Raw genomic sequence first — 12,034 nt, forward strand, 5'->3', positions numbered from 1 at the left:
CTTATTTATAATAGCCAGAACCTGGAAACAACCCAGATGTCCCTCAACAGAGGAGTGGATACGGAAATGTCCCCTTTCTAATTTATTTCTACTAACTAGGGCTCCTGAGCGAAGTCTGAGGGTCCTCACCCATGGGCTCCACAGGCATCTGGGGTGGTACTCTACATAAAGTGCCATCTGTGTGGTGTGTGCCCAGAAGAACAAAAAGGTTAATTCTCTTCTTTTGCAACTGTGACTCCCATACTCCCCCAGTTCCTCTAAGTGTTTCCTTTTAAAGAAAAGCCATGGTTCACTGCTACTGAAAATTAAAGACAACAGCATAAAGATCAAGGTCCAGGCTGGTACCAGCAATGGCATAACATTAAAATCCTTACTCGAAGTTCTCTTTCCTTGAAAACTGACAAAGACAAAAAAGGAAAGACAATTATAACACAGGTTGATTTCATAAATGTGTGTGTCTCTGTCTCTGTGTGTGTGTGTGTGTGCGTGTGTGTGCGCTCACCAACACTGGTATATAGAGAGGCCAAGGGTTGATAATTGAGATAACATCCTCCATCACATTTGTTCGCTACCTTATTCTTTGAAATAGGGTATCTTCATTGAACCTTACTGTTTATTCTAGAATACAAGGGCAGGAAGCCTTTCTTGTGTCTCTGTTTTCAATGATAGGGCTACAGTAAGGATGACCACATATGGATATTACATGGGTGCTGGGGATCTAAATTCAAATCTTCAAGCTTGCTTTGAAGCTCTTTACCCACTCTCCAGCCCCATTTCATAATCTTTCTAGTTGTATCTCTTCATTCATAGGTTCTATTCGCTGAAATGTACAAATTGGAGGTGACCTTCAGTTTTGATGAAGTGAGTGGCAGTAATGGTTATATGACTTATTTTATCCTACATCACATGGAGTACCAAGAAAACAGGAGAGGGCTTTTTTTTTTTTTTTTTTTTTTTTTTTTTTTTTTTTTTGGTAAAGTTTACTTTAAGGTCAAAGAGAGAAGTAATAACCAACTGGCAATCCTTCTTCTAGAGTATACTTCTATCTTCTCTAACTGCACCAGGTTCCCACCCTTCTTCCTTTCTTCAGTTATAGATTTGCTTTGGCAAACAGAATCTCCTGTACACTCTGGACTTCCTTCTGATTTGCTGAAATGTTTTCAATACTTATCTTTTCTAACATCAGACTAGGAGGGCTAGGCCTCCACTCTTAACCTCATGTCAGCTTGCTGTTTTTACGTTGTACCCGTAATGAATATCCAGCTTCTAGAATTGAAGACATTACCTTAATAGAATGAACTTAGTCTCCTACCTACACAAACATGCTGACTATCAAGAGACATACAAAACACCTCTCTTTAGCTCTCCAACAATGAAGAACACATAGGGTAACATAAATCTTTGATTACCCCGAAGAAAACCTGATGAAGAACATGGTGGCCGGTTCACTGCTTGATAAATGAAGCTTTCTCTCAAGACAAGCAAAGAAAAAAAGACAAGAAAATAACTGAGGGTTATATTTCTTATAGATATGCTTCTCTTTTTCCCCTATTTCAATATTCTGGGCACTTAGGAACATGGAAGGAAAATTTGGGAAAAAAAAGAGCCATGTCAACTTGCTGTAGTGACTCAAAAGTTGTCGTTTCTCAACTCAACTTTGCTGAAACACTTGATTCATGTTGTTCTTATTTAACCTAATTTGCATTGATTTAATCAGTGCTGGTATGCTTTAAATACATAATAAATTGGAATTCTGCAACTCAGAAGACTTAGAATAGCTAAATTTCAATAAAGCTCATTTCAATCTGTTAATGTATACAGCTCTGCCAAGAGATTTAAGAGGATAGAAAAGATGCAACTTGCCACATTAGAGGTGAGAAGGGCTTAAAGATACCATGCAGACAAAATTCTTTGCAGGATAACAACATGAAAACTATATATATATATATATATATATATATATATATATATATATGGTCATAATTACCACCTAGGAGCATCTTCTACACTTTGAGTGGCACACTTAGAAGAAAACTCACATATAAAAGCAGTATGTTTAATTTTATTCTCTTTCTTTTTTGCCAACCCTCAACTCTTCTCTGCCTCTCTGTACCAGCTCTACAAATCAAGTGACATCCAAAGTAGGACCTCTTCTTGCCCATTTGGCAGCCTCTCTCATCCTTCTGCCAAGTTGCATGCATTATAAGGATTTTCTTCCTAGCAGCTATGGGGATTGGGTGTCTTATGCTCAAAGTACTTGCTGAATGGCTGGCCACTGTTTACCCCTGCCTAAGCCTGCCCAGCCTTGCTCCTCCAACCCTTTAGAGTTTATGGCTCAATCAGTCGGCATGCTGTCAGGAATAATTGTTTTGGCAAGGGGTAAAACCACTTGATGATGAAATTGTTTCTCTGTCTGTTAAAGTGTTCTGCAGCAACGCAGAAGTGCCAAGAGCCCAGTACAGAGCTAGGTTGGAGGCAGGGTGAGGACAGCTGACCATCCAGACTTGCAAAGAAAGAACACAGCTCTGAGGAGGAACAACAAAGATCTATCTATGACAGTAAGTGTATGACCTTGAATAATCCCCAGATGTCTCTGGCCTCAGTTTCGTCATGTACAAAATGGAGAAGGTTGATTTTCTCATGTCTCCTGTAGCTCCTAAGACAGCATGTGATGTCTAGGACATTTCAAATTTGTGTTCTTTTCAATTAAATGATGCATCTTAGAGATGAATGACCAGGGCAGATGTCAGAGGAATACAGAATGGGATGATTCATATGACTTTTCCTAAAAAGTGCTACCTGTCTTTGGTGACCTTAATTCTATCAAATTGTCTTTTCAACTTTGTTGTTAAGGGCCAGTCTAGTAGCTTGACCAATCTCAATCTGTGAGATATTCCAGCTCACCATCATTCTTAGCAACATAGTAGTGACAGATAGCGCTCACTTACTTGGAGTTTATTAGAAGCAGAAATGATACAGATGTGAGGACAATAGTCCACTTCGACCCATGAGTCCTCCTGATACTAGCTTACCTGGCCATCTTTGAAGATTTTGATCTCTTTTTCTTTTTTAAAACAGATGGCCAATTGGTTTGTGGCAATAGGGTAGATCTGTTATGGTTGTGACCAGAAGGATGCTTATTCATTATATGGACTACTGTCTACAAAGGAATGAAGGTAGAAAACACAGCAGGGGCTTTCCCTAGTATTCAAAAGAAAAGTAAAATTATTCTGTACAAGAGTAGCAAAACTGAATCAGGGATGAGTGGATGCGAAAAAGGCTTCCTTTTCCTTTGAAATACCTCTTCTCTATACATTGTCTAGTACATTCTCCAGGGGGTTAGATGCAACTACCATAAACAGCACATGTCAATGATAGGCTCTCCCATGTCATACAACAGCATCTTTATCCTTGAAAGCAGTGTGCTCCATGTAGAGGGTGTAGACTGGGTGAGCCCCAGTAGGAGCTTCAGCAGTTTCTGAGTACACAGACTGAATGTGTCTGACTGCAGCTTTCTCACACCATCCGGACTCAGAAGGCTTTTCCAACAGAGTGGGCTTGGAAAGCAATCCCCCAGCAAAACCTGAAAACGGCCAGCTCCATGTAGAAGGGTAGTTAGTGCTAGCAAAGCAGAGGAGAGTATGGGGAAGGGAGGAGAGGGGAAAGGAGAGGGGAAGGGAGGGAAGGGGAGGGGAGGGGAAGGGAGGGGAGGGCAGAGGAGGGAAGGGGAGGGAGAGAGACTGAGACTGTCAGAACCAAACCCTAAATTCCAGCCTTCTTGTGTCTCCTCTCAAGTTGCTTTTGGAAAGCAAAGAAACAAATGTTGATTGCTCTACAGAGTCCTACGTATCTGTTATGCGTAGGCAGTTGAACAGAGGGGGATATATCCCCAAAGAAAGGTTGGCGGTGTGGGGAGGGGGGTGAATATGTTAGTCCCTCATTTAGATATATCTTGTCATTGATGATGTTTTTTACCCCACCCCCCTCTTCTTTTTATTTTCGGTCAGCAAATATATACAAAAAGAAAAAGAAAAAGAAAAAAAGCGGAGAGTGTTTTTCATTTCATCAAAGAACATATATTACTTTAGCGGCTTGGTTTAAAAAAAAAATGTTGGTTTTCTGCCCACCCCTTTTCAATCTGCCGGTGTTGGAGGTGCTCGGAGAAGACGCACAATCGCGAGCAGCTTACGACACTCAGTGAGCAGTCGGTGCCGGTGCAGGCTCGCGCACACTCCTCGGAGGAGGGAAGGAGCCGGGCGCTGCTCTGCGCTCCGCAAAGCATGAGCCGGCCAGGTTTCCGCAGCTGCCCGGGACACGAATGGCAGGCGTTCTCCAACCCGGACTCCAAGGTGGCTTCGATTCGCGGTGGTCATTGCCGATGACATTCTCCACACTGTCAATTCCTGGGAAGTCTCGAGCCCCGAGTTTGGAGTTGATTTTTTCCCTCAACCCCCCAACCACGTCACAGTCTCAACTGCAGAGGAAAAAAAAGGGGGACCGAGGCAGGAAGGCGAGAAGCCCGGGCTCCCGGCACGTAGTTGGGAAACTTGCGGGTCCTAGAAGTCGCCTCCCCGCCTTGCCGACCGCCCCTGCAGCCCCGGAGCGCAGCAGCAAAGTGAGACATTGTGCGTCTGCCAGATCCTCCGGCCGCGGAGCAGGGCTGCCTCGGGAAACACAGAGGGGTCTTCTCTCGCCCTGCATATAATTAGCCTACACACAAAGGGAGCAGCTGAATGGAGGTTGTCACTCGCTGGAAAAGGGTGGGTAAGACACTTTTTTAATTAAATTCTTTCCAGAAGAAAAAATTTTTTCCTCCCTTTGCTGCCGCATCTAACATGGACCGCATTACCCCGGCTTTGATCTTTCCGTGGCTGTGAACTTTGTATGCCGCCCGGCTTTCTGCATGCTTAGAGGTGAACGTGTGGCTCTAGGGAGGGGGGCTTCCTTCTGCATTTTTCTATATTGATTTGATTTTTTTTTGTCCCTTTCTCCCCCCTCCCCCTCCCTCTCCTCTCCCTCGGAATAAAATATGATATAGATTTCTGACCCAGCGCTTCCAATGGACATTCTCCAGTCTCTCTGGAAAGATTCTCGCTAATGGATTTCCTGCTACTCGGCCTCTGTCTACACTGGCTGCTGAGGAGGCCCTCAGGGGTGGTCTTGTGTCTGCTGGGGGCCTGCTTTCAGATGCTGCCCGCCGCCCCCAGCGGATGCCCGGGGCAGTGTCGGTGCGAGGGGCGGCTGCTGTACTGCGAGGCGCTCAACCTAACCGAGGCGCCCCACAACCTGTCCGGCCTGCTGGGCTTGTCTTTGCGCTACAACAGCCTCACGGAGCTGCGCGCCGGCCAGTTCACAGGGTTAATGCAGCTCACGTGGCTGTATTTGGATCACAATCACATCTGCTCGGTGCAGGGGGACGCCTTTCAGAAACTGCGCCGAGTTAAGGAACTCACGCTGAGTTCCAACCAGATCACTGAACTGGCCAACACCACCTTTCGGCCCATGCCCAACCTGCGCAGCGTGGACCTGTCCTATAACAAGCTGCAGGCGCTAGCTCCCGATCTCTTCCACGGGCTGCGGAAGCTCACCACCCTCCACATGCGGGCCAATGCCATCCAATTCGTGCCGGTGCGCATCTTTCAGGACTGCCGCAGCCTCAAGTTTCTCGACATTGGATACAATCAGCTCAAGAGTCTGGCGCGCAACTCTTTCGCCGGCTTGTTCAAGCTCACAGAGCTACACCTGGAGCATAACGACTTGATCAAGGTGAACTTCGCCCATTTCCCGCGCCTCATCTCCCTGCACTCGCTCTGCCTGAGGCGGAATAAGGTTGCCATTGTGGTCAGCTCTCTCGACTGGGTTTGGAATTTGGAGAAAATGGACTTGTCCGGGAACGAGATCGAATACATGGAGCCCCATGTGTTCGAGACCGTGCCCTACCTGCAGTCCCTGCAGCTGGACTCCAACCGCCTCACCTACATTGAGCCCCGTATCCTCAACTCCTGGAAGTCCCTAACAAGCATCACTCTGGCCGGGAACCTGTGGGACTGCGGGCGCAACGTGTGTGCCCTGGCTTCCTGGCTCAGCAACTTCCAGGGACGTTACGATGCTAACTTGCAGTGCGCCAGCCCGGAGTACGCACAGGGCGAGGACGTCTTGGATGCAGTGTATGCTTTCCACCTGTGCGAGGATGGGGCCGAGCCCACCAGCGGCCACCTCCTGTCGGCGGCCGTCACTAACCGCAGTGACCTCACGCCCCCAGAGAGCTCAGCCACGACTCTGGTGGACGGTGGGGAGGGGCTGCACGATGGCACGCTTGAGCCCATCACCGTGGCTCTCCCCGGCGGCGAGCACGCAGAGAATGCTGTGCAAATCCACAAAGTGGTCACGGGCACAATGGCCCTCATCTTCTCCTTCCTCATCGTGGTCCTCGTACTCTACGTCTCCTGGAAGTGTTTCCCAGCCAGCCTCAGGCAGCTCAGACAGTGCTTTGTCACGCAGCGCAGGAAGCAGAAGCAGAAACAGACCATGCATCAGATGGCTGCTATGTCTGCCCAGGAATACTATGTTGATTACAAACCCAACCACATCGAGGGGGCCCTGGTTATCATCAACGAGTACGGCTCCTGTACCTGTCACCAGCAGCCTGCGAGGGAATGCGAGGTGTGACTGTCCCAGAGGCTCCCAACCCATGCGCTACCAAATACGCCTGGGCAGCCGGGCGGGCCAGCGGACACCAGGACTGGTCTCCTCTGCGCTCTGATTTGTTGACTGAAACTGTAAGGGGATCTCTCCCAGAGACTTGACATTTTAGCTTTATGTGTCTTAAAAACAAACAAACAAACAAAAATCCTGAAATAAAACACAACAAAAAAATCCCACCCCATAATCTTCAGGACAGTCTGTCTTAAATTTCATATGAGAACTTCTTCCTCCTTTTGAAGATCTGTCCATATTCAGGAATCTGAGAGTGTTAAAAAAGGTACCAATCATTGATTTTTTTTTTGTAAACTAAAAACGTTTAAAATAAAATAGCATTTACAGTTTCTACAGACTGGTGGAACTTAAATGAACTGCTACCTGTCTTACTGTAGAAGCAGGGTTGAAGTTCCTTTGGGATGTAGGTGGGATTGTGGGAGGTGGGGAATAAAAAAAAAACAGAAATCATGGAGCAAAATCGTCAGGTTCTATTTGAAATGATGAGAAGGGCAAATGAAGAAAGCTTATCTATGTAATTTTATCTTCACAAGTAAGGTTCAAGCCTGGAAGACCCTTTATAGTATAGCCTGAGGAGTGGGCTACTTTAAAGTGACAGGTGAGGGAAGACTGGGGCATCATTTCTTGGACTCTAAGGTAGAAATCAGAGATGTTGGCCAGATCACTGCAAATGGCTTTTTAAAGGCAATACTTCACAGTTTGAAAGGGTTTCCCCCCTTTCAAATCAGCTCAAGATTTCCCCCATCAAATTCCACTTGATATTTGGTCTTAGTTCTCCCATGTCCTTTACTCAGAATTAGTAATGATGATCTGTGCTCTTTATCATCCCCTCTCACCACGTCAAGGAGAGAATCTTTCAGCCTGAGAGACAGAGAGAGAGAGAGAGAGAGAGAGAGAGAGAGAGAGAGAGAGAGAGAGAGAGAGAGAGAGAGAGAGAGAGGGAGGAAGAGAGAGAGAGATCAATGTTCAACACTAAAACAGGATCCTGGAGCTAAGGCTGCTGCAAGCCTCATCTTAGGAGTTACAGTGAGGAGAGAGAAAACCCTGACTCAGGAATCCCCCTTGGGTAATGACTTGTAGTGAGAAAATTTCAGTCCTGACTTGGTATACAACCTTGAGGGTGAGGTGGGAGGCATCCCTCTTTATCCCTGTGCTTGCATAATACAAATATGGGAAGAATTTGTTAACCCAGAACAGGAAGGCTACCTCCTCTCAGATGGTCCTCTTATGTGGTGTGTGTGTTCCCTGTTTTTACACCTTTATTATTATTATTATTACAATTATTATTATTATTATTATTATTATTATTATTATTACTATTATTATATGTTTCTAAGACTGATAGCCCCTTCCCAGTCCCTCAAAGGCTTTAAGGGTTCCTTTACTGACCACATATTCTTTTTACTGAACTAAAGAGCGAGGAGGTGGGGCTCGTGGCTGTTAGGTGGGTTCTGAGAAGGGCAAGAGGGCAGAAGTGTATTGATGGATTTTTTTTAACCACCTAACAATGTAATAAGATGTAGAATTGAAACACACGATCAGAGGCAGCAGATGACAACAACTGGACCAACATTCCCCCACAGTACCCTTCTAACTGATACTAAAGCACTACATTTTCCTTTTATTATCCCTTGTCTTCTTTTCAAGAGAAAAGTACACATAGCAGTAATCAAGACTGGGGGTGAGGGGGCTTAAACTCACAGCTCCATCCCTCAAAATGCAAATGTACCTAATTACTAACCTAAAGAGAAAAACCCTGATTTTTCAAATGCACCCTAATATTAGCAGAAGGTTTACTTAAGCTAAGGATTAGTGATAGATTTGTCTTCTATCACTGAAGAAACCAATATGCTTAAAAATATGGCTTACAAAAGACTCTTTCAAAAGAAATATTCTGAAAATATATTTAACATGTAAGCTAAGCCTAGGCAATAGCTTTACACACACACACACACACACACACACACACACACACACACATACACACACACACACACACACCAATTCACCCCTGACCAAAAAACTTCACTTTGGATTGCTTTATAATAACTGGATTTTATGGTACATACCATGTTCTTAACACTTGTTCAGATTGTGAATATTGTAGAAGAAAGGTGCTTTATTTGATAACTTTAAGGATGGGATTTAGGGTTTGGTTTAAGCATGATGGTGCTGAATTGCCTTTGTAAGCAGATTAACACTGAGGGGGTAGGAGTAGGGATGTGTCTGGTATCTCTAATACCAGCAATTGAACCTTACTAAGACCACTTCCTCTGGCAGAAGCATGATGTTTATTTTATTTTTCTTTCTTTCCTTTTTGTCCCTTCTTTCTGTTTTTCCTTGATCCCTCCCCCCTCTTTCTTTCTTTCTTTTTAAATTACAGCACTGTGGTCACTGAAGTAGGGCTCCTGTTAATGTCACCTCTTCACAGGGAGACCATAGGAATTTAGTGCCACAGGGTGATCTATCTCAGTGCATCAGTGTTAGTGTGCTTATATGAATTTTGCTTCTAGAAGCAAGCCTTTGGGGCAGGTATTACAACTACAGTGTCCCTCCATCCCCCACATACTTACATTGGCATCTACAGTTAAGCTGTATCCTAAAATATCTCCCAATTCCTTTTCTTTCCCAACATAACTACGAAAGTAGGAATAATAATGTTTTTTCCGTGCTGTCCTACTATTCCATGAGAGATCATTATGTATTTAGGATACCTTAAGACCTTGTAAATCAAATGAAAAATCTCGAAAAGTGAAATCAGACATTAATAATTTTCAGAGCAAATAATGCCTGACCAGCTCCATTCCACTGTAGGCAAACAAGTGTACTCCACACAAACAAGGATATCACTCCCATGGATACCTGGTTCACTGATTCTGGCTGTCAAGAAGGGCAAAGGGAGAGAAGCTAAATATAAGAGAGAATGCTAGTTTTAACTAAGGTTTTATGATACTTGGAATCTTTTATTCTTCAAATTAATTTATCTCTAAGCTTCACGAATCTTGCTGTGACCCCTCTAAGCAATCTGCTACACATTTAAAAGAGAATTTAATTTTTAAAGGTGTAGTCCTTTTTCCCATCCCTATTTGTTCTTCCCACAGAGGATGCTAATCTCATCTTGTGCTCTCTGTAAAGAGTTCAAGGCTACATCGTGAGCATTGTGATGGATTAACCCTGCCTTTCAGTACTTTCCAAGTACTGATTAAGGTTCAGCAATCGTATAGAGGCTTTAAGAAAATATTTATACAGGAAAAATAAGTGTTTTCAAATGACAAATGGCACTTTCTCATACAGGTCTTAGCCCCAGTAGATCTTTAAGTTGTGCCAGAAAACTGGGTTCAGGGAAACTCATCTTAGACCGATACACAAAGGAGAGATGGCTCCTGACTCTTAGCCTTCAGTCTGCCTAGTGGGACCACAGACTCCACAAAAGATCACACACTCCTTACACTATAAAGTTTCTACCACAAGGAAAACACGATTCCTGTAAAAGGTTGAACAGATAGCTTGCTTAAAGTATTCTCCCAGGCTTCACAGTGCATAAGAGCACTCTGCCTTTGCTCTTACAGAGGCAGAAGACATTTGGTGTGATTTAGCAGCAGCCACACATTTATGAGGCTGTGTAATTAGAGGGGCAAACACCACTTGTTATTCCTCTCCAGTTTCCCAAACAACTGCACACAGTTCATTGGCGGGCTTTGGGGCCACCTGTGTTTCTGATTAGAATTAGTCAACTTGTCTGCAAGTTTGATGCCATATTCTCTGGCATGGCCAAGTGACACTGGGCACCCCTGGATCATTGGATCTGGTGAAATAAAACTCATCAGATGCTTCCTCTTTGAGAAAAATGATAACAATTTTGCAAATGTTTTGGAGAATGAGTATCAGGGTGCTTTCTTGTAGTGAAGACAAAGACGTATTGGATTGGTGCTTATGGTAATTGAGTTGAGCTGGCTATTAATGGATTTCAAACTCCATGAATTCAGGTAGAATATGACTATTAAACATATTCTACAAACATATATTGAAAAACATTGAGAAATACATTGAGGAATACACACATATATGTCTATCTATATGAATGTATACATTTCATTTCTAGAAGCACACATGTGCATGTATAGTCATTTATACAAGACAAGATAGGAGCATATTACACAATTACCCTGTACCACAAATTACTGTCCTTATTCTATGATCAAGTTGTGATTTGGGAGAAAATGTGATAAAATCAGTCATAAATAAAGTACAAAGGACTGATGGTTGATGTAGGTTTCAAATACTGTACCTGAGCTGGCTGAGGCTTTGCAGCCTAGAGAACCCCCGGGCTCCTCATGCCACACAGAGTACACTCCTGCTTTCTAGTGGTTAGAGCTAGAAATGACATTGCATCCTTTTGAAAGCATCTTCTTCCACTTCAGGATTAGGAAATATACTTACTTTAGAATTATTTCAAATGCTTCTGTCTGTATTTTTTTTTCTGTGAAATTCAGTAGATAAAATCCTAACTTCCTACCGGGAATCATAGCCATCCACTCAATGGACACAATTACTAAATACCTTAGGCATTTTGTAGTGTGTGTGTGTGTGTGTGTGTGTGTGTGTGTGTGTAGGTCCTGAAGGATAAATCCTTAATGATTAACACAGAGAAGCAAAAGAGATGTAAAGAAGAGTATTTGCTGAATGCTTTCTTGGCATGGGTACTACCTTCTTTTTCCACGCTCTTAATATGCAATGTGCAGGCAACCATACCTTTTCAAGAGGAACCTGAGGCTTACATAGATCAAGAATCTTATACAAAGTACAAAGGGTCCAAGATGCTGAGGAGTGCTGCTGTCCACTCTGCTGGCTTTTTAAAGTACACAGATTATTTTCCTTAGACAGTTGTTTTCTCTACTTTTATACCCACTAAAGAGCCTAGACTGTATAGAAAGTCTATTTGCCAATATATCCTGGTTGAATGCTAAACACATCCTTAATGAATGTCATAGGTGGGGTGAGCAAATACAGAAATTGTGGCTATAACCTTTTATGTCTATCCATCAGTAGGTGAGTCGCGTGAAACCCTGTCACCAGAAGAGACATTCAGATGATGTCCAAAGAACAGTAATTATCCAGGCCAGTCTCTTACCAGAAGGTGTAACTTAGAGAAGAAAAAGCCTAGTCTTCCATCTGTTACTGCTAGAGATGCCCTCACATTTCTTACTTGGTAACCATTGATTATGTGTCTATGCTGGCTATTGTCTCTCAAGCAGAGATAAATTTACATGTGACACACAAACTCTCTCTCTCTCTTTCTCTCTCTCTCTCTCTCTCT

General features: G+C 43.7%; 2 protein-coding genes across 5 annotated transcripts in view; one reads left to right on the plus strand and one right to left on the minus strand.

Annotated features, from left to right (window-relative positions):
• Ctnna2 (catenin alpha 2) overlaps window positions 1-12,034 on the minus strand; it is a 1,113,581-nt gene that overhangs the window by 359,765 nt on the left and 741,782 nt on the right. The gene's annotated exons all lie outside the window — the stretch shown is intronic.
• Window positions 3,927-7,048, plus strand: Lrrtm1 (leucine rich repeat transmembrane neuronal 1). 2 transcript variants are annotated; one of them, XM_031382235.1, is made up of 2 exons: window positions 3,927-4,764; window positions 5,039-7,048. In XM_031382235.1, the coding sequence occupies exon 2, from the start codon at window positions 5,098-5,100 to the stop codon at window positions 6,667-6,669; it is 1,572 nt and encodes a 523-aa protein (XP_031238095.1). In that variant the 5' UTR covers window positions 3,927-4,764; window positions 5,039-5,097; the 3' UTR covers window positions 6,670-7,048. The 2 variants fall into 2 exon arrangements, with proteins under 2 accessions (XP_031238095.1, XP_031238094.1); XM_031382234.1 differs by having other exon boundaries at window positions 3,928-4,760.

This window comes from Mastomys coucha, unplaced genomic scaffold, assembly GCF_008632895.1.
Source record: "Mastomys coucha isolate ucsf_1 unplaced genomic scaffold, UCSF_Mcou_1 pScaffold20, whole genome shotgun sequence".
In the NCBI taxonomy this organism is placed as follows: Eukaryota; Metazoa; Chordata; class Mammalia; order Rodentia; family Muridae; genus Mastomys; species Mastomys coucha.